This window comes from Salmo salar, chromosome ssa29 (assembly GCF_905237065.1).
Source record: "Salmo salar chromosome ssa29, Ssal_v3.1, whole genome shotgun sequence".
NCBI lineage: Eukaryota > Metazoa > Chordata > Actinopteri > Salmoniformes > Salmonidae > Salmo > Salmo salar.
Window position 1 is genome coordinate 17,076,433 of NC_059470.1, and position 23,227 is coordinate 17,099,659.

Here is a 23,227-nt window from a genome sequence, read left to right on the forward strand (position 1 = left end):
GTACCCACACATAGATGAGGTCGTCACAAGTTACCACAACCACAAAGTCATAAATCCATCTTATTTCTACAATTTCTCTTCTTAAAATCAGATTTTAAACCTAGACTTCCAGTCATTGCGCTAACGCTAGTTAGCAATTGTGCTAGTTAGCAACTCCCTTTAAACTACACATAGAGACATAAAAATGGTATCCACAAGTTAATGACTCCGGGTATGTATCCCAAAGTATCCCTTTAACCCTAACCACATTGCTAACCTTATGCCTAATCCTAATCTTAATTTAAAACCAGAAAGCTAATTTGTGTTTTCATGACTTTTTCCGATATAGCCAATTTTGACTGTGTGGCTGTTCTAACTAGTGACAACCAAGGAGAGGGGAGGAAAGAACAAGACCACTTCCTAGATGATGGAAGGGCCAGAGGGGGGGGGGCACATGGAAATCATAAATTGGTGGTTTACGAAGATAGGTGGGATGGACTGAGAGTAGCTGAGGGGTGGGTTTACAGAGATAGGTGGGATGGACTGAGAGTAGCTGAGGGGTGGGTTTACAGAGATAGGTGGGATGGACTGAGAGTAGCTGAGGGGTGGGTTTACAGAGATAGGTGGGATGGACTGAGAGTAGCTGAGGGATGGGTTTACAGAGATAGGTGGGATGGACTGAGAGTAGCTGAGGGGTGGGTTTACAGAGATAGGTGGGATGGACTGAGAGTAGCTGAGGGGTGGGTTTACAGAGATAGGTGGGATGGACTGAGAGTAGCTGAGGGGTGGGTTTATGAAGATAGGTGGGATGGACTGAGAGTAGCTGAGGGATGGGTTTACAGAGATAGGTGGGATGGACTGAGAGTAGCTGAGGGGTGGGTTTACAGAGATCGGTGGGATGGACTGAGAGTAGCTGAGGGGTGGGTTTACAGAGATAGGTGGGATGGACTGAGAGTAGCTGAGGGGTGGGTTTACAGAGATAGGTGGGATGGACTGAGAGTAGCTGAGGGGTGGGTTTACAGAGATAGGTGGGATGGACTGAGAGTAGCTGAGGGGTGGGTTTATGAAGATAGGTGGGATGGACTGAGAGTAGCTGAGGGATGGGTTTACAGAGATAGGTGGGATGGACTGAGAGTAGCTGAGGGGTGGGTTTACAGAGATAGGTGGGATGGACTGAGAGTAGCTGAGGGGTGGGTTTACAGAGATAGGTGGGATGGACTGAGAGTAGCTGAGGGGTGGGTTTACAGAGATAGGTGGGATGGACTGAGAGTAGCTGAGGGGTGGGTTTATGAAGATAGGTGGGATGGACTGAGAGTAGCTGAGGGGTGGGTTTACAGAGATAGGTGGGATGGACTGAGAGTAGCTGAGGAGTGGGTTTACAGAGATAGGTGGGATGGACTGAGAGTAGCTGAGGGATGGGTTTACAGAGATAGGTGGGATGGACTGAGAGTAGCTGAGGGGTGGGTTTACAGAGATAGGTGGGATGGACTGAGAGTAGCTGAGGGGTGGGTTTACAGAGATAGGTGGGATGGACTGAGAGTAGCTGAGGGGTGGGTTTACAGAGATAGGTGGGATGGACTGAGAGTAGCTGAGGGATGGGTTTACAGAGATAGGTGGGATGGACTGAGAGTAGCTGAGGGGTGGGTTTACAGAGATAGGTGGGATGGACTGAGAGTAGCTGAGGGGTGGGTTTACAGAGATAGGTGGGATGGACTGAGAGTAGCTGAGGGGTGGGTTTACAGAGATAGGTGGGATGGACTGAGAGTAGCTGAGGGGTGGGTTTACAGAGATAGGTGGGATGGACTGAGAGTAGCTGAGGGGTGGGTTTATGAAGATAGGTGGGATGGACTGAGAGTAGCTGAGGAATGGGTTTACAGAGATAGGTGGGATGGACTGAGAGTAGCTGAGGGGTGGGTTTACAGAGATAGGTGGGATGGACTGAGAGTAGCTGAGGGGTGGGTTTACAGAGATAGGTGGGATGGACTGAGAGTAGCTGAGGGGTGGGTTTATAGAGATAGGTGGGATGGACTGAGAGTAGCTGAGGAGTGGGTTTACAGAGATAGGTGGGATGGACTGAGAGTAGCTGAGGGGTGGGTTTACAGAGATAGGTGGGATGGACTGAGAGTAGCTGAGGGGTGGGTTTACAGAGATAGGTGGGATGGACTGAGAGTAGCTGAGGGGTGGGTTTACAGAGATAGGTGGGATGGACTGAGAGTAGCTGAGGAATGGGTTTACAGAGATAGGTGGGATGGACTGAGAGTAGCTGAGGGGTGGGTTTACAGAGATAGGTGGGATGGACTGAGAGTAGCTGAGGGGTGGGTTTATGAAGATAGGTGGGATGGACTGAGAGTAGCTGAGGGGTGGGTTTACAGAGATAGGTGGGATGGACTGAGAGTAGCTGAGGGGTGGGTTTACAGAGATAGGTGGGATGGACTGAGAGTAGCTGAGGGATGGGTTTACAGAGATAGGTGGGATGGACTGAGAGTAGCTGAGGGGTGGGTTTACAGAGATAGGTGGGATGGACTGAGAGTAGCTGAGGGGTGGGTTTACAGAGATAGGTGGGATGGACTGAGAGTAGCTGAGGGATGGGTTTACAGAGATAGGTGGGATGGACTGAGAGTAGCTGAGGGGTGGGTTTACAGAGATAGGTGGGATGGACTGAGAGTAGCTGAGGGGTGGGTTTACAGAGATAGGTGGGATGGACTGAGAGTAGCTGAGGGGTGGGTTTACAGAGATAGGTGGGATGGACTGAGAGTAGCTGAGGGGTGGGTTTACAGAGATAGGTGGGATGGACTGAGAGTAGCTGAGGGGTGGGTTTACGAAGATAGGTGGGATGGACAGACAGACAGACAGACAGACAGACAGACAGACAGACAGACAGACAGACAGACAGACAGACAGACAGACAGACAGACAGACAGACAGACAGACAGACAGACAGACAGGAGAGAGAGACACAGACAGACAGACAGGCAGGCAGGCAGGCAGGAGAGAGAGACACAGAGAGACAGAGGAGAGAGACACAGAGAGACAGAGACAGAGGAGAGAGACACAGAGAGACAGACAGGCAGGAGAGAGAGACACAGAGAGACAGAGACAGAGGAGAGAGACACAGAGAGACAGAGAGAGACACAGAGAGACAGAGGAGAGAGACACAGAGAGACACAGAGAGACAGAGGAGAGAGACACAGAGAGACAGAGGAGAGAGAGCGTGACATAGATGTGTGTGTGTGTGAGACATGGCCTCCAGAAACAGGGCATTAAAACAACAGACAGACTGGGTCCCACTACTAGCACATGTTGATGAGATGGTCTGCAGGGCAAACAGTCCATCAGTGGCACCAAACACTGCAGATGACATTAACCCTACTTACAGACCTGGTCTGTCAAACCCAGGTGGCACCAAACACTACAGATGACATTAACCCTACTTACAGACCTGGTCTGTCAAACCCAGGTGGCACTACACACTATAGATGACATTAACCCTACTTACAGACCTGGTCTGTCAAACCCAGGTGGCTCCAAACACTGTAGATGACATTAACCCTACTTACAGACCTGGTCTGTCAAACCCAGGTGGCTCCAAACACTGTAGATGACATTAACCCTACTTACAGACCTGGTCTGTCAAACCCAGGTGGCACCAAACACTACAGATGACATTAACCCTACTTACAGACCTGGTCTGTCAAACCCAGGTGGCTCCAAACACTGTAGATGACATTAACCCTACTTACAGACCTGGTCTGTCAAACCCAGGTGGCACCAAACACTACAGATGACATTAACCCTACTTACAGGCCTGGTCTGTCAAACCCAGGTGGCTCCAAACACTGTAGATGACATTAACCCTACTTACAGACCTGGTCTGTCAAACCCAGGTGGCTCCAAACACTGTAGATGACATTAACCCTGCTTACAGACCTGGTCTGTCAAACCCAGGTGGCTCCAAACACTGTAGATGACATTAACCCTACTTACAGACCTGGTCTGTCAAACCCAGGTGGCACTACACACAGTCAGACAGACAAACAGCAGAACCCAGAGAGCATGGTTTACCCAGTCTCCCCAGTTCACAGCATTATTAGGATCAAAAGCTACTTTTAGTTTCTAGAAAAGTTGTTTTGCCAGATCTAACAGAAAGGGAAAAGAGAGAGAGAGAAAGAGAGAGAGAAAGAGAGAGAGAGACTGTATATATACACACAATATGATATTTGAAATGTCTTTATTCTTTTGGAACTTCTGTGAGTGTAATGTTTACTGTTCATTTTTATTGTTTATTTCACCTTTGTTTATTATCTACTTCACTTGCTTTGGCAATGTTATATGCTTCGGCAATATGTTTCCCATGCCAATAAAGCTCCTTGAATTGAAATTGAATTGAGAGAGAGAGAAGCGGAAGATTGTTTATCTGAGGCAGAGTGTGGACCCCTCCCTCGATTTCGGTCTCTATTTCTGTCGTCTCAGAGATGTGATTCCGACTTCAAGGTTTACAGCTATCAGGGAGGAAGTGCGTGGCAGACAAAATATTCCCTGTTTGTTTTTATCTCTCAAACACACACAACATACCACCGAGTCTTAATATCTCTCTACTGGAATTGGGTTTCTGAAGACAGGAGTGAAGAAGTGATTAGTCTGTACTTTTGCTGTAAACTTTACTGACTCCTGAAGACGCCAAGTCCTCTAAAGCGATATAGACTCCAGCCGAAAGCGAATGATCAGTGGCGTAAAGTACTTAAGTAAAAATATTTCAAGTACTACTCAAGTCGTTTGTTGGGGGGTATCTTTGCTTTACTATTTTTACTTTACTACACTCCTAAAGAAAAGTGTGTACTTTTTACTCCATACATTTCCCCTGACACCTAAAAGTACGCGTTACATTTTGACAGGAAATTGGTCCAATTAATGCATTTATCAAGAGAACATCCCTGGTCATCCCTACTGCCTCTGATCTGGCGGACTCACTAAACACAAATGCTTTGTTTGTAAATTATGTCAGAGTGTTGGAATGTGCCACTGGCTAACTGTCAATAAAATTAAAAATGTAATTGTGCTTAATATGGCTTGCTTAATAGAAATAATTTGAAATGATTTACAGTATACTATTACTTTTCATACTTAAGTACATTTTAGCAATTCCTTTTACTTTTGACACTTAAGTATTTTTTAAAACCAAATGCTTTTAGACTTGTACTCAAGTCGTATTTTACTGGGTGACTTTTCATTTTCTCGGTAGCTTTACTTTTACTCAAGTATGACAATTGAGCACTAGCCCCACCACCGAGAATTCGACATTACCAAGGCAGATATATACCCCGCCAGAGGAAACGGTACGCTGAGATACCTCCGCAGTCTAAAGCAGACAGCTACAAAAGAGTTTCTACCTGCCACATATAGATGAAGATAACTCGCAAAGGTTGTGTGCGTTCGTGCCTGCCTGCGTGGCAGTGCTCTGTGTCCAGACCTCGTCAATAGCAGTAGAGATGATTAAGGCCTGTCCTATTGTGAGTCCCAAACGAGGAGAGGGGATGAGCTGCTCTTACTGTGTGTGTGTGTGTGTGTGTGTGTGTGTGTGTGTGTGTGTGTGTGTGTGTGTGTGTGTGTGCGTGCGTGCGTGCGTGTATGCGCGTGTGTGTAGAGAAGCCGGTATAGTACATCCCTTACAGAGCATCATACCACGGATCTCTTCGTGATGATAACTCTCACACAGCTCAGACTGTTTGTTAGAGAGACGGTCTCGCTCTCAGGTACGAGTGCAATTTCTTTCAGAATGCATTGTTTTGAAAGATAATGGCCCAACCGAAACTGGCCCGGGCGAGCGGTGAATGCTTTGGCTGCTTTGACACCCATTCCAGCCCTCATTTCTCTAAGGTTTCAACAGACTTCAACAGGCTGGGCCAGTGACAATTACAACACAAAACATGTCCAACAACTGTCAGAGGAAAAGGAGAAGGGGGCTATGCCCTGAGAAAATACTACTACACACACACACACACACACACACACACACACACACCGCAGGGAGAGTGGCTATGCCCTGAAAAAAATAACTCCACAATAACACAGCATGTTTTCAAAGAGCCTTTAGACTAGCTGCTTTAGATTGGACAATAGTTTTGCTTCAGGAAGAAAACAAGCATCGATTCCCCTGAGAACGACGAGACAGGACAGGATTGTTTTTCGATTGGCCTCCTATCTCCCGCCGGCGCTGATAGCACCGCTTTCAGCGCCGGGGGGGAGAGAGCTGGGGAGGACCTGATGAGTTCCCAAACACACAAAGGAAAACCACAGAAAGTGTTGAATAGGCCTCTGGTTCAGATATCAGAAACGTTCAAGAGCAACACATATTGTATTTGACTTGTATTGTATGTAAATTGACCCGACGACCTTGAGGAGTAGAGGGAACCGCAATGACTTTGCGACTAACACACACACACACACACACACACACACACACACACACACACACACACACACACACACACACACACACACACACACACGCGCGCAGCAAGTCAGGCAGGCCAGGGCTGAACCCTGCAGCCAGCTGCCTCCCAGCTGTGCCACGCTCAGCAGAGGAAACAGGGTGAGAGATGCCATTTTCTGGTGTCACAGATGGGCGGCGAGGGGCTACAGTGTGTGTCTTACCTCTGCCAACAGCGTGCACCACTGAAGGACCAAAGCCCCTGATCTGGAACCCCAGTCCATCTGCTGAGTCTGGGATCTTCACTGTCCTGAGGAAGGAGGAAACATGGCTTTAGGTGTGTTACACACGCACGCACGCACACACACACACACACACACACACACACACACACACACACACACACACACACACACACACACACACACACACACACACACACACTTACTCTCTAGGCTTGGTGCTAACCAGCACTCTGAGAGGTCCCTTGCTGGTGAAGCAGTGTTTGAGGAAAGCCTCCATCTCAGGGAACGGCCTCAGGAACACCAAGTCTCCATTTATAGAAAACACCTTCCTCCCTACCTCTAGACCTGCCATCTGCACAGAGAGAAGAAACAAGGCTTATTACACGACAGCTACGACGGGGGGGGATCAAGCGTGCCAGCCAGGCCCCCGTCCACTGACCTCGGCCTACCGCCTTCAAGGCTGGTGGAAATGAGGGCTGAGACTGGGATCGATCCCTTGAGTTTCCCCTGAAACCAAGTCCCAGCCTTGTCCTCTAGACGATCAAAGCCGCTGAACACCAAAGGAGACCTGAAATATGTGCTGACGTGTTGACGTGGTCTATTTCAGCGCCAGACCGCAGCGTCAACTACCGCAGAGCCAGTTCAAACTCAGAGCAAACCGTCACATCCAGAGGTTTCTACCCTTCAGAATTATGATCAGAGGGGGTGTGTGTGTGTGTGTGTGTGTTTCAGACAAACGATCAAACGCCTTACTCAGACTGCTGAGGCCCACAGACTAACCAGACCTGAACAGCATTACGTTTCCAATTTACCAGCGTGGAAACAGACGTTCAAAAGTTACACTTCGTGTTATGTTGCCTGCTCAGTGTGGCCAGATCAGAGAGACCCTAGTCTCCTGCCTGCTCAGCGTGGCCAGATCAGAGAGACCCTAGTCTCCTGCCTGCTCAGCGTGGCCAGATCAGAGAGACCCTAGTCTCCTGCCTGCTCAGCGTGGCCAGATCAGAGAGACCCTAGTCTCCTGCCTGCTCAGCGTGGCCAGATCAGAGAGACCCTAGTCTCCTGCCTGCTCAGCGTGGCCAGATCAGAGAGACCCTAGTCTCCTGCCTGCTCAGCGTGGCCAGATCAGAGAGACCCTAGTCTCCTGCCTGCTCAGCGTGGCCAGATCAGAGACCCTAGTCTCCTGCCTGCTCAGCGTGGCCAGATCAGAGAGACCCTAGTCTCCTGCCTGCTCAGCGTGGCCAGATCAGAGAGACCCTAGTCTCCTGCCTGCTCAGCGTGGCCAGATCAGAGAGACCCTAGTCTCCTGCCTGCTCAGCGTGGCCAGATCAGAGAGACCCTAGTCTCCTGCCTGCTCAGCGTGGCCAGATCAGAGACCCTAGTCTCCTGCCTGCTCAGCGTGGCCAGATCAGAGAGACCCTAGTCTCCTGCCTGCTCAGCGTGGCCAGATCAGAGACCCTAGGGGCTGAACTGGAGAAAGCAACACAGAAGGAGAACTTGTTGACAATGAGCTTGAGTCACATTGTGTGTGTGTGTGTGTGTGTGTGTGTGTGTGTGTGTGTGTGTGTGTGTGTGTGTGTGTGTGTGTGTGTGTGTGTGTGTGTGTGTGTGTGTGTGTGTGTGTGTGTGTGTGTAAGTCACTCTGGATAAGAGCGTCTGCTAAATGACTAAAATGGCAATGTACAAATATGTGTGTGTATCAGAGGTAGAGGTTAACCATCAGGGCACGTAAACCACAGGGGGAGTGGGAGTGTTGACAACAGTCATGTGGGCGGAGAGAGAGATAGGGATTAGCTTTGCATGCGAGGTGGGAGTGTGTGTGTGTGTGTGTGTGACCCTCACCTCTGCATGCGAGCCCTTCTCCACTGACTTGATGATGGGTACTCTGTTTCTGTCCTCAAGGCTGAAACCATAACCTCCTTCACTGGGTCTTATCTGAAACAACACATTCCCCGTGAGTGGCTAAAACACACACACACACACACACACACACACACACACACACACACACACACACACACACACACACACACACACACACACACACACACACACACACACACACACACACACACACACACACACACACACACACACACACACACACACAAGCAGGATTATGCACGCACACATACACACAGTCTTACAGAACACACACGCGTGCACGCACGCACACTTCCACTAGCACACACACAGATACTGTGACCCACAGATAGTGACTCAGGTATTTAATCAGCCCTCCAGAAGGACTTGCTTACTGGGGTGTTAAATCACATTTTGCAGCAAATGTGGTCCGTAACCTTCTGTGTTCCGCTGAGTCGAGATTATTTGTTATGTACTCTTTTTATGGTTTGCTCATAGATTTTCTCTCTGTGTGTGTGTGTGTGTGTGTGTGTGTGTGTGTGTGTGTGTGTGTGTGTGTGTGTGTGAGAGAGAGGCGTAGCGTCTCTCCATTGACCAGAAACATGACATTAGTTAGGAGAGAAGGAGAGTCCATTCAGAATCTGAAAATGTCTTGGCATAGAGAAGAGTCCAATATGTCCTGTTAATTAACTCTACAGCATGGCTGAATGAGGACCATATCCAAATCATTACTGGAGAACCAGAAGTGTGAGAGTTTCCAGCTGCGGGTAATAAGATTGTGTGTGTGTGTGTGCGCGGGCGCGCACATAAAAGGGTGTTTCTTCCCCTGTGTGTACGCGTGGATCAAGAGGCATCGCTCACCAACAGTGACTTGGCGATGACATTCTCAGCTATCTTCAGGTCGTGTTTCATGGCTTGCTTGTGTTTGGTGTTTGATCCCTCCATCTCCTCATCCGCAAAGAAACGGAACAACAGAGGCTCGTCTTTGAACTCGCTCTTTTCCAACACTGGAGAAAAGAAGAGAAAGAACTATAGAATGAGACGGTTAAACACAATTACTCCCTGCCTGTCCCCAGAAATACAGCGAGCTTACCAAGGCTTTTCTCTCCGCCTCCTAAATGGCAACCTAATCCCTATGTCGGGCCCATAGGCCTCTGGTCAGAAGTAGTGCACTATATAGGGAACGGGATGCAATTTAAGATGCACCCCACCATGTATGAAATGAACCTTGCGGTTGAATTACTTCTACCCATCTCTTCTGTGCTGATTGAAGAGATTTGGTGTCAAGTTGTCTCTCTGTCATAAACCCATTGTCTGCTTTGATCCGCTTTAGGTGATTCTGAACACTGGGGTCCAAATGGCACCCTACCCCCCTATATTGTGAACTACTATTGACAGGGTACCATTGGTAATGAATATTTCGTTTGGGGATCAAAGATAAATGTGTCAACGAGGCTGGGAGAAAGATTCTGACGTTTCTGTTACACACACAGATGCGCGCGCGCACTCACGCACACGCAAAGAAAACCTCTGTTGATTCTGTTCCTCTCACTTTGTAAAAGTAGTTCTACTTATTCACTCACAATGAGACACTGCAAAAACAAGGCTTCCATTACTCAGTGTTTCCTATTAGTGTGTGTGTGTGTGTGTGTGTGTGTGTGTGTGTGTGTGTGTGTGTGTGTGTGTGTGTGTGTGTGTGTGTGTGTGTGTGTGTGTGTGTTTTAGCGTGGCTGTGGCGAGAATGTTAGTTGGTCTGGGTGTGAACGACTGGTCGTCATAGTTACCGGTTCTTTATGGCAGCCAGGCTGCTTTTTCAAGAGCAGGGTTCCCTTGTGCCAAAGAATGCACGCACACGCACACACACACACACACACACACTCATTCATACATACATACATACATACATACATACATACATACATACATACATACATACATACATACATACATACATACATACATACATACATACATACATACATACATTCATACACACACACACACACACACACACATGAATACACACATACATACACATACACACACACACATAAATACACACACACACAAATACACACACAGACACACACACACACACACACACACACACACACACACACACACACAGTTGAAGTCTGAAGTTTACATACACTTAGGTTGGAGTCATTAAAACTTGTTTTTCAACCACTCCACAAATGTCTTGTTAACAAACTATAGTTTTGGCAAGTCGGTTAGGACATCTACTTTGTGCATGACAAGTCATTTTTCCAACAATTATTTACAGACAGATTATTTCACTTATAATTCACTGTATCACAATTCCAGTAGGTCAGAAGTTTACATACACTAAGTTGACTGTGCCTTTAAACAGCTTGGAAAATTACAGAAAATGATCTCATGGCTTTAGAAGCTTCTGTTAGGCTAATTGACATAATTGGAGGTGTACCTGTGGATGGATTTCAAGGCCTACCTTGAAACTCAGTGCCTCTTTGCTTGACATCATGGGAAAATCAAAAGAAATCAGTCAAGACCTCAGAAAACCAATTGTAGACCTCCACAAGTCTGGTTTATCCTTGGGAGCAATTTCCCAATGCCTGAAGGTACCACGTTCATCTGTACAAACACTAGTACGCAAGTATAAACACCATGGGACCACGTAGCCGTCATACCGCTCAGGAAGTAGACGCGTTCTGTCTCCAAGAGATGAACGTACTTTGGTGCGAAAAGTGCAAATCAATCCCAGAACAACAGCAAAAGACCTTGTGAAGATGCTGGAGGAAACAGGTACAAAAGTATCTATATCCACAGTAAAACAAGTTCTATATCGACATAACCTGAAAGGCCGCTCAGCAAGGAAGAAGCCACTGCTCCAAAACCGCCATAAAAAAGTATGGAAAGACTATGGTTTGCAACTGCACATGGGGACAAAGATCGTACTTTTTGGAGAAATGTCCTCTGGTCTGATGAAACAAAAATAGAACTGTTTGGCCATAATGACCATCGTTATGTTTGGAGGAAAAAGGGGGAGGCTTGCAAGCCGAAGAACACCATCCCAACCGTGAAGCACGGGGGTGGCAGCATCATGTTGTGGGGGTGCTTTGCTGCAGGAGGGACTGGTGCACTTCACAAAATAGATGGCATCATGAGGCAGGAAAATTATGTGGATATATTGAAGCAACATCTCAAGACATCAGTCAGGAGGTTAAAGCTTGGTCGCAAATGGGTCTTCCAAATGGACAGTGACCCCAAGCATACTTCCAAAGTTGTGGCAAAATGCCTTAAGGACAACAAAGTCAAGGTATTGGGTTGTCCATCACAAAGCCCTGACCTCAATCCCATAGAAAATTTGTGGGCAGAACTGAAAAAATGTGTGCGAGCAAGGAGACCTACAAACCTGACTCAGTTACTCCAGTTCTGTCAGGAGGAATGGGCCAAAATTCACCCAACTTATTGTGGGAAGCTTGTGGAAGGCTACCCGAAACGTTTGACCCAAGTTAAACAATTTAAAGGCAATGCTACCAAATACTAATTGAGTGTATGTAAACTTCTGACCCACTTGGAATGTGATGAAAGAAATAAAAGCTGAAAGAAATCATTCTCTCTTCTATTATTCTGACATTTAACATTCTTAAAATAAGGTGGTGATCCTAACTGACCTAAGACAGGGAATTGTTACTTAGGATTAAATGTCAGGAATTGTGAAAAACTGAGTTTAAATGTATTTGGCTAAGGTGTATGTAAACTTCCGACTTCAACTGTACACACACACACACACATCTTTTTTCTTCTTCATTACCCTCATGATGCAACTAACTGCTTCAAACTACAATTCAGTTTAGCTTCATATTGAGCCAAATTACCAGCCAGTGTATGTAACAGTCATAACAACTAAAACCATCAAACTTTACTTTCTTTAATTTCCCCTCCCTCCCTCCCTCCCTCCCTCCCTCCCTCCCTCCCTCCCTCCCTCCCTCCCTCCCTCCCTCCCTCCCTCCCTCCATCTCTGTGTAATTTCACCATTCGTGCCGATAAGTTACTTGGCCTGTTAAGTGACCATTATAATGATTGACATTATATCTGATCCCGCCAGAGACAGAGGGAAATGTTGAGGAAACGGTTTCTTTCTTTCTGTCTCTCGGGGGGTATTCAATATTTCAAGGTCGAGGGTCTGTGTTTAGAACTTGTGTTGCCATGGAGTCCAGTTGACCCAAGTCCTTTCTGAGCTCCATCTTACTCTGCAAGCTGGCTCCCTCACTCTCTAATTTAAGAGTGTGTGTGTGTGTGTGTGTGTGTGTGTGTGTGTGTGTGTGTGTGTGTGTGTGTGTGTGTGTGTGTGTGTGTGTGTGTGTGTGTGTGTGTGTGTGTGTGTGTGTATTGTGGTGTTACATAGATGACATTTATGTAGATGAAGTGAAGAAATCTGCCCTCTCTGTCTGTCTGTCTGTCTGTCTGTCTGTCTGTCTGTCTGTCTGTCTGTCTGTCTGTCTGTCTGTCTGTCTGTCTGTCTGTCTGTCTGTCTGTCTGTCTGTCTGTCTGTCTGTCTGTCTGTCGTACCGTGGTGCATGAAGCCATTGTCACACAGCTCCTTCCCCAAGATCAACGACTCCTCCCTCGTCCTGCAGTCCCCCTAGAAAGAGAGAGAGCGAGAGAAAGGGGGGGATAGTGAGTGGAGAGAGAGAGAGAGGGGGGAGAAAATAGCATGTTTAGAGAACGGTCAAAGTGTCACACTCACACCGTCCCTTTGTTCTTCTGTCCAACAGGCCTGCAGACCAGGCCAAACCACAACACACACACACACACACACACACACACACACACACACACACACACAGGATAGTTCCAGTCCTGAGTTGGTTCCATTGTAAAGCATTTCATTTACCGTCAGTCAGTATCCTGTATGAAACTATCAATCTGTGAAGCTCAAAGCTCCATGTCAGGACCAATAGAGATCAGTCATGTAGTTACAATGATGCTCCCTCACCGCCTGGCTTCCCCTAGTTCCTCTGTGGAACGGCAACCCGCGCACACACACACACACACACACACACACACACACACACACACACACACACTAGAAGACTCCGAGGTTTGTTTTGCGGTTTGTTGTCTCAGTCTGCGACCTCCGACCGGCCTGTTGACAAAACACACACTTCCCTGTTCCCTTTCTTCCTTCCTCTCTTTCATCTTTCAATGTTTTCCAGAGGGGGGGGGAGAAATGTGTTTCAAATATACATACATGTACATGCCAATAGAGACCATTCAGAATAACATGTGAAGGAGGGTTGGGGTCAGGGAGAGAAAGGAGGAAAGGTGTAGGGTTATGGGTTAGGGGTCAGGGGTTAGGGGTCAGGAAAAGAAAGGAGGTGAGATGTAGGTTTTACCTGTGCTATGAGCCAGTCTATCAACTTGTTGGCCATCACCACCGACTTGTACGTTCTCAAGTGGTAGTCCTTGTCCCTGGGTGGACAGAACAACAGAGATCCAGTTAGAACACGATGCAGGCTAGACACAGAACAGTTCTAATCAGACTTAGCACAGACTGAAGAACAGTTATAACAGTCCACATCAGCGAGTCCCCTTCAACTTGACATTTGAACAGTGAAAGTAACAAGGCCCAAGAACAAACGATCGTATGCCCCTGAGTTCTGTCAACTCGGAGCATCAAATGTAGACGTCTTACTGCCCCAACTGGATCCGGCTGTGGGAGACCCCAGAACATTTCTGTTATCCATTCATTCAGTATTGGTCAAGTACTTTGGTCAAGTACTTCATACTATCCATCAAAAGGTAATGTCCGTCAGCAGAGACGGTAACAGGCTGTGGGTCTACAGGAGAGGGGAGACCCTTGGTGCACCGTGGCTGAGTCCCAAATGGCGCCCTATTCCCCACATAGTGCTCCACCGTTGACTGCATAGGGAGCAGGGTGAAATCTGGGACCGTGTGTTATTAACCGTGTTACCACCATGACTGACTCAGTCAGCTGACCCTTCCTCTGCCTGCCAGACCGGGGAATGTCGCTGTCACACACACACACACACACACACACACACACACACACACACACACACACACACACACACACACACACACACACACACACGCACACACAGACCAGGAAATGTGACTGAACTGCATCGGTGGGTGATTTTCCCATGAACACGGGGATCTCCCTACGGACACACAGGGGCTTTGGTCAGAGCTGGAAAGTCCAGGACCACCACATAACTGTGTTAGACACCGGGTCTGGACACTGATGAGGGCGGGGCCGGTGTGATGTATGGGATTTGTTAGTCAGGCACGTTGCTCTGCTGTGCCATGCCCAGACCTCCAGGAAAAGAGCCAGGGAGGCAGGAGGCTGGGTGTTTTCCCCCTCAGAATTAGCGAGCGGGCCTGCGGGTATGGACGGACGGACGGGGGGGGGTTAAGAGCAGGCTGTCAGAGTGAAAAACGAGGGGTGAAGACTGGGCCAGCGGGAAGCCATATGCCTGGCATAAGGAGGCAGAGCTGAACTGAAACGTGGTTAAGGTCAGAGAGGAGTTTCAGCTTGCCTTTCACCCTCTGGATTACATTCCCTCTACCTGGGAGGTAGCCTGGCAGCCTCTTAGGGTTAAGACACGATTCTCCATCCTATTCCAGAAGTGTGCACTTGCAAACTCCCTGTCATGGATTTAAAATGGCTGCAGTGAGTTTCCAGCACTGTTAAACGTGAGAAAGGATTCAGATGGAAAAGGCAGCGTGTCCATATCGAACATGTAACAGATTCTAATTGTTATGGACACCGCAAAGGGCTACTCTGAGTCGATGTTCACGTCACAAGAAGTAATTCCCCTCAACCACACCCACTAATTGGGGGAAACAAACATTCTTTCCCATTGACCCTCGCTGTAAAAGAGCCAACTTTTGTCGATTTTTTTTGTTTGTTACACAGAAACAACAAAACACGCTGAAAAGCTGCTGTGAGTCAGTGGGGTAAAGAAAACCCCCTGAATGAGTAGGTGTTCTAACACTTTACACCGGTAGTGTATGAATATAATTACAAAAATATATATATATATATGGGAGATTGGAAATGACGCGGACAATTACGTTGATGGAAGCTACAATCTATCTGCAATATTAAAGCTGATCTAGCCCCTAAAATATATAAATATCATCATCATCATCATCATCATCATCATCATCGTCAGGCCCAGTCCAGCAAGGCGAGACTGTCAGGCATACTGGCACGCTTTTCATGATTTTACAAGCCATAGGAATTGAGTGGTTCATACCACATCATTGCGTGTCCTGTCATTAGATCCGGTAGAAGTGTAGGGCTCCGTCCCAAAAATGGCCCAAGTCAAAAGTAGTGCATTAGGTTTGTCATTTGGAGCACAGACTATGACTGCGGGGGCTGCATGTATCCCTACAGGAGAGACGTGTAACACTAAAACGGGCCGAGGGACTCCGTTGTGGGGGCGGATTCACTGCTTTCTTGTGGGGAAAGCGGGGGCGTCACACACACACACACACACACACACACACACACACACACACACACACACACACACTCGCTTCGTCAGCCAGGAAATTCCACCTAATTAGGTAGGGGCTGAACGCTCCAATTAGAGGCCTGGCATTCCAAGGGCCAGAGACCCATTGTGAAAGATACACACACGGCAGTGGCACTCATCACACACAGAGCCAGGAATGCATTGTGAGGGATTCTCTCTCTCTCTCTCTCTCTCTCTCACACACACGATCTTTCTCTCTCCCTCTCCTTCTGTCTCTCCCTCACAAAACCTTAGGCATGTTTCTACCCTGTGCCAACAAAGCTAGATTGACAGGGTCATCCACCACTCTAGCTAGCTTAAGTTAATGTACAGTACACTATTCTGTGTACAACTTATTCAATGGCAGACACACAGCTGAGCCTACCAGCAGGATAGGCTGGTAGACTTCAACTCTACTATACACCTCTACCCCCCACTATGGTCTCCTCCTCTCTCCTCCTCACACCTCCTCTCCTCATCTACCCCCTCTCCTCCTCTACCCCCTCTCTTCTACCCCCTCTCCTCATCTACCCCCTCTCCTCATCTACCTCCTCTCCTCATCTACCTCCTCTCCTCATCTACCTCCTCTCCTCCTCTACCCCATCTCCTCCTCTACCCCCTCTCCTCATCTACCTCCTCTCCTCATCTACCTCCTCTCCTCATCTACCCCCTCTCCTCATCTACCTCCTCTCCTCCTCTACCCCCTCTCTTCTACCCCCTCTCCTCATCTACCCCCCTCTCCTCATCTACCTCCTCTCCTCATCTAACTCCTCTCCTCATCTACCTCCTCTCCTCATCTACCCCCTCTCCTCATCTACCTCCTCTCCTCATCTACCCCCTCTCCTCATCTACCCCCTCTCCTCATCTACCTCCTCTCCTCATCTACCCCCTCTCCTCATCTACCTCCTCTCCTCATCTACCCCCTCTCCTCATCTACCTCCTCTCCTCATCTACCCCCCTCTCCTCATCTACCTCCTCTCCTCATCTACCCCCTCTCCTCATCTACCTCCTCTCCTCATCTACCTCCTCTCCTCATCTACCTCCTCTCCTCCTCTACCCCCTCTCTTCTACCCCCTCTCCTCATCTACCTCCTCTCCTCCTCTACCCCCTCTCCTCATCTACCCCCTCTCCTCATCTACCTCCTCTCCTCATCTACCCCCTCTCCTCATCTACCTCCTCTCCTCCTCTACCCCCTCTCTTCTACCCCCTCTCCTCATCTACCCCCTCTCCTCCTCTACCTCCTCTCCTCATCTAACTCCTATCCTCATCTACCTCCTCTCCTCATCTACCCCCTCTCCTCATCTACCTCCTCTCCTCATCTACCCCCTCTCCTCATCTACCCCCTCTCCTCATCTACCTCCTCTCCTCATCTACCCCCTCTCCTCATCTACCCCCTCTCCTCATCTACCTCCTCTCCTCATCTACCCCCTCTCCTCATCTACCTCCTCTCCTCCTCTACCCCCTCTCCTCTACCCCCTCTCCTCATCTACCCCCTCTCCTCATCTACCCCCTCTCCTCATCTACCCCCCTCTCCTCATCTACCTCCTCTCCTCATCTACCCCCTCTCCTCCTCTACCCCCTCTCCTCTACCCCCTCTCCTCTACCCCCTCTCCTCTACCCCCACTATGGTGTGCTTCCTGACAGTTGGTCATGGTGTAACATCCATTCAGCAGAGCTACAGAGACGGACAGCCTGTCTGTATGGGCCATGGGGTGTGGGCATTGAAATGGAATGTATAGAAGTGACACAGTCCCTTATGTGTGACTGATGCAACGTGTATGTCTATATTGATCCTATGGTCTTTAGTGGGTCTGTAGCGTTTGGGGCTGGGACCTACATAAGCACAGAGAGGTGCCGTGGTCAGCAGACATCGATTTGAACGCTTTTAACATCCGATCTGAAACTGACCGTTCGAAGCTCTCAAGCAATCAATAGCAATGTTTAATAAATGAAGCTGTTTTTAGGAGGTCGATATTGCTTCTATACGTGCCTGTGTGCCAAATGGCACCCTATTCCCTTAATAGTGCACTACTTTTCACCAGGGTCCATCGAGCTCTGGTCAAAAGTAGTGCACTGTGTAGGGAATAGGGTTCTATTTGGGATGCGGACAGTGTCTGTTTGCAACAGTGTTAGCGCTCAGGATATAAAAATATATGGTGTCAAAGCCCATATCAGTCGACACGTCGCTTATCCTCCTAAATGTAAAACAGGTGCGATCTGGGTAATTCTGGCACGTCCGCTTCCTTCGCCACAGTACACGAAGCGGTCCGTTGCTCAGCGGAACAGAGCTGGGATGGAGAGCGTGTTAACTGACGGCACGTCCTCTTCCTTAGTGTTGTTTGTGTAACAATATGAAGAGAACATTAGCGAACGTTACTCTTTCATCCGTCCAGTATTGATGGAGTCATCAGCCCCTGTAGCTACAGTCTAACACCGTGGAATCATCCCACATGGCAACCTATTCCCTTTATAGTGCACTGCTTTTGACCAGAGCCCTATTGAATAGGTTGCCATTTGGGATGATTGCATGGTGTTCTGGCTAATGTGTTACACCAGAGGCCGTGTTTCTGTTGTTGGATGTCTGTGCTGGACATGAAATGGCCTGAAGCGATGCTTTGATTGAACTCTAATGAGTCTGTAGCTACAGGGGCTGATGACTCCATCAATACTGGATGGAAGAAACATTTCTCTTACAGGCACTGTGTTAATGCCTAAGTACTGTTAGCCCAATTAGAAGTGTGTGTAAAGTACTGTCCTGTGAGCACTACCCCCTCTCCTCTCCTCCTTTACCCCCTCTCCTCTCCTCCTTTACCCCGTCTCCTCTCCTCTTCTACCCCCTCTCCTCTCCTCCTTTATCCCGTCTCCTCTCCTCCTCCACCCCCTCGCTCTTCTCCTCCTCTACCCCCTCTTCTCCCTTTCTCTAACCCCTCTCCTCCTCTACCCCCTCTCCTCCCTTTCTCTAACCCCTCTCCTCTCCTCCTCTACCCCCTCTCTCTTCTCCTCCTTTACCCCCTCTCCTCTCCTCCTCTACCCCCTCTCCTCTCCTCCTCTACCCCCTCTCCCCCTCTACACCCTCTCCTCCTCTACACCCTCTCCTCCTCTACTCCCTCACTTCTCCTCCTCTACCCCCTCTCATCTCCTCCTCTACCCCCTCTTCTCCTCCTCTACCCCCTCTCCTCCTCCTCTACCCCCTCTCCTCCTCCTAGCTACAGGGGTGGATGGCTCCATTAGTATTGTTTGGAGTCAGTAGTAGACCTAGTGCTAGGACTATCCCTAGTACTGCCACACCAACTCCTTCCATCTCCCCTGCTCTCCTCTCTCTCAAACCTTGGCTCTCCTCTCTCTCAAACCTTGGCTCTCCCCTGCTCTCCTCTCTCTCAAACCTTGGCTCTCCTCTCTCTCAAACCTTGCCTCTCCCCTGCTCTCCTCTCTCTCAAACCTTGGCTCTCCCCTGCTCTCAAACCTTGGCTCTCCCCTGCTCTCAAACCTTGGCTCTCCCCTGCTCTCAAACCTTGCCTCTCCCCTCTCTCTCAAACCTTGCCTCTCCCCTGCTCTCAAACCTCGCCTCTCCCCTGCTCTCAAACCTTGCCTCTCCCCTGCTCCCCTCTCTCTCAAACCTTGGCTCTCCTCTCTCTCAAACCTTGCCTCTCCCCTGCTCCCCTCTCTCTCAAACCTAGGCTCTCCTCTCTCTCAAACCTTGCCTCTCCCCTGCTCTCCTCTCTCTCAAACCTTGGCTCTCCCCTGCTCTCAAACCTTGTCTTTCCAAACAATGACTTCATACTTTAGTTCATCATGTTATTTTCCCCTCTCATTTCTCCTTCTCTGTGGTGCTGGTGCTATTTAAAGTTCTGAGAACTGGGCGCTACGGTAACACTGGGCCGGCCCACCTGCCAGAGACGGGGAGAGACACGTGTAACGGACTGGAAGACACAGTGGCCACCTGGCGTGGCCTAGTCTGCGTCTCCCAAATGGCACCCTATTCCCTATATAGTGCACGACTTCAGACCTTAGCCCTATGGGCCTTGGTGGAAAGTATTCCACTACATAGGGAAACGGCTGTCACTTGAGACCCGTCCCTACCGTACTGTACCTGATGACCGGAGTGAAGAGACTATGGAGCCTGCAGAAGAGTCTCACACCCTGTAGGGAGGGAGACACAGAAAGAGAGATATTTCATTAGAGATATTAATACAGCTGAATGTTAGGACGGGTTTCCCAACACAACGGATCAGATGAGTGTCTCTTCATTCGGACTCCCCGGAAGAGGAGAACATTTAGAGCTAGTAGGGCGTTGGTTACCTTGGAGATGACGTCCTGCATGTCACTCCTGGGGTGGTAGGTCCCGTCGTCGTAGCGGAAACGGTACAGCACCGGTTCTGGCTTGAACTGGTGTTTGTCTGTGACTGAAGACACACTCGGGTTAAATACATTTGAAGCATGACATCACGGTTGGTTGGAGCGTTTTAGTTCGTCTTTTAAAAACGTCCAACGACTTGTGCATGGGTCCAACATAAAAATCTTAGTCAAGTTTAGGGGGGGTGCTTTGGTAAATATAATATGTTTAACACATTCAAGCCATGACTGAACCAGTTCACTTGTTCTAGTGTGTCAGAGAACATTCAAATTGTAAAGCAGAGGGGTTACAGATAACAGCTGCTGTGTTAAAAAGCATCTCCCTTTCACTATACTTTACCAAGACCCTCCGAAAAGAAATCAGTTGGATCAGCATCTTGTACTGGTACTGTAGAATTGCATGTTCCATTAAAGTTATTATGAGAACTAATCCTGGATATTCCCCCTGTGGGTTCTACCTCATTAGCGTGTGTGTGTGTGTGTGTGTGTGTGTGTGTGTGTGTGTGTGTGTGTGTGTGTGTGTGTGTGTGTGTGTGTGTGTGTGCCCTGCGCCTGTGTGTGCGTGCCCACGCCTGTGTGTGTGTGTGTGTGTGTGTGTGTGTGTGTGTGTGTGTGTGTGTGTGTGTGTGTGTGTGTGTGTGTGTGTGTGTGTGTGTGTGTGTGTGTTAGAGAGAGAGCTTTCATGGGCTGGGAGTTAAGGGGGCTAGCCTCACCACCAGGGAGTAGAACTAACTAAAGTCTAAACCTCTGGACTCACTCGTCGCTAGGAAGCAATAAAGCAATGGGAGTGATTTAGGACCCCGCTTGGCCACAGGCCCAATTCTTTTGAGGAAAAAAATAAAACCCGTACAGAGCTGTAGGGAAAGGTACCGTGTGTGTGTGTCTGTGTGTGTGTGTCTGTGTGTGTCTGTGTAGGGTGCAGTGCAGTGTGAATGACGTAAGCAGGTCCCCGGCCACAGCTCTACACACTAAATGCATCACACAGTCCTAATCCGCAGCCATTTTAAACTATATTAAATAAACGGCATGGCGAGAAGAGATGGTTATATGTAAGCTGTTATCTAAACAGTCTGGTAGGAGAGAGGAGTTTTGAATAAGACATCTGCTCTACACTGGTCTATGTCAATAAAAAACATACGGGTGAAATTACTGGTCTGAAAGGCTTCACTTGTTCAACCCAAAGCTATTCATCACACACACACACACACACACACACACACACACACACACACACACACACACACACACACACACACACACACACACACACACACACACACACACACACACAGAGAGACAGAGAGAGGTGGGCTGTGAAATGCTTAAAACACAGCACTCCTGAGATGCAGGATGCCTTATTAAAACTATTCAAGCTGGTTTTGGAGAGTGGCTGCTTCCCTAATATTTGGAACCAGGAGCTCATAACCCCCATATATGTATGTATGTATGTATGTATGTATGTATGTATGTATGTATGTATGTATGTATGTATGTATGTATGTATGTATGTATGTATGAAAGTATGTATGTATGTATGTATGTATGTATGTATGTATGTATGTATGTATGTACAGTTGAAGTCTGAAGTTTACATACACTTATGTTGGAGTCATTCAAACTTGTTTTTCAACCACTCCACAAATGTCTTGTTAACAAACAATCGTTTTGGCAAGTCGGTTAAGACATCTACTTTGTGCAATTTTTCAAACAATTGTTTACAGACAGATTATTTCACTTATAATTCACTGTATCACAATTCCAGTAGGTCAGAAGTTTACATACACTTAGTTGACTGTGCCTTTTAAACAGCTTGGAAAATTCCAGAAAATGACGTCATGACTTTAGAAGCTTCTGTTAGGCTAATTGACATCATTTGAGTCAATTGGAGGTGTCCCTGTGGATGTATTTCAAGGTCTACCTTCAAACTCAGTGCCTCTTTGCTTGACATCATGGGAAATTCAAAAGAAATCAGCCAAGACCTCGAAAAAAAATTGTAGACCTCCACAAGTCTGGTTCATCCGTTGGGAACAATTTCCAAACGCTTGAAGGTACCACTTTCATCTGTACAAACAATAGTTCGTAAGTATAAACACCATGGGACCACACAGCCGTCATACCGCTCAGGAAGGAGACGCGTTCTGTCTCCTAGAGATGAACGTACTTTGGCGCAAAAAGTGCAAATCAATCCCAGAAAAACAGCAACGGACCTTGTGAAAATGCTGGAGGAAACAGGTACAAAAGTATCTATATCTACAGTAAAACGAGTACTATATCAACATAACCTGAAAAGCCGCTCAGCAAGGAAGAAGCCACTGCTCCAAAACCGCCATAAAAAAGGCAGACGACGGTTTGTAACTGCACATGGGGACAAAGATCGTACTTTTTGGAGAAATGTCCTCTGGTCTGATGAAACAAAAATAGAACTGTTTGGCCATAATGACCATCGTTATGTTTGGAGGAGAGAGGGGGAGGCTTGCAAGCTGAAGAACACCATCCCAACCATGAAGCACGGGGGTGGAAGCATCATGTTGTGGGGGTGCTTTGCTGCAGGAGGGACTGGTGCACTTCACAAAATAGATGGCATCATGAGGAGGAAAATTATGTGGATATATTGAAGCAACATCTCAAGATATCAGTCAGGAAGTTAAAGCTTGGTCGCAAATGGGTCTTCCAAATGGACAATGACCCAAAGCATACTTCCAAAGTTGTGGCAAAATGGCTTAAGGACAACAAATTCAAGGTATTAGAGTGGCCATCATAAAGGTAAAAAAAAAAGTTTTAACTCAATTTGGCATGAGGGTTTGCTATTCAAATTTATGGAAAGTGGTGTT

The 23,227-nt window shown here is 47.9% G+C and overlaps 1 protein-coding gene across 1 annotated transcript in view; it reads right to left on the reverse strand.

Annotated features, from left to right (window-relative positions):
• The window catches only part of prex2 (phosphatidylinositol-3,4,5-trisphosphate-dependent Rac exchange factor 2), a 209,451-nt gene that overhangs the window by 112,698 nt on the left and 73,526 nt on the right, over window positions 1-23,227 (reverse strand). Inside the window, exons 12-19 of the mRNA XM_014181194.2 lie at window positions 20,343-20,446; window positions 20,134-20,183; window positions 13,893-13,968; window positions 13,066-13,138; window positions 9,373-9,518; window positions 8,491-8,583; window positions 6,855-7,003; window positions 6,631-6,716 (exon numbers count right to left, since the gene is read on the reverse strand). Coding sequence (XP_014036669.1) covers window positions 6,631-6,716; window positions 6,855-7,003; window positions 8,491-8,583; window positions 9,373-9,518; window positions 13,066-13,138; window positions 13,893-13,968; window positions 20,134-20,183; window positions 20,343-20,446 — 777 coding nt within the window. The remainder of the gene's footprint in view (window positions 1-6,630; window positions 6,717-6,854; window positions 7,004-8,490; window positions 8,584-9,372; window positions 9,519-13,065; window positions 13,139-13,892; window positions 13,969-20,133; window positions 20,184-20,342; window positions 20,447-23,227) is intronic.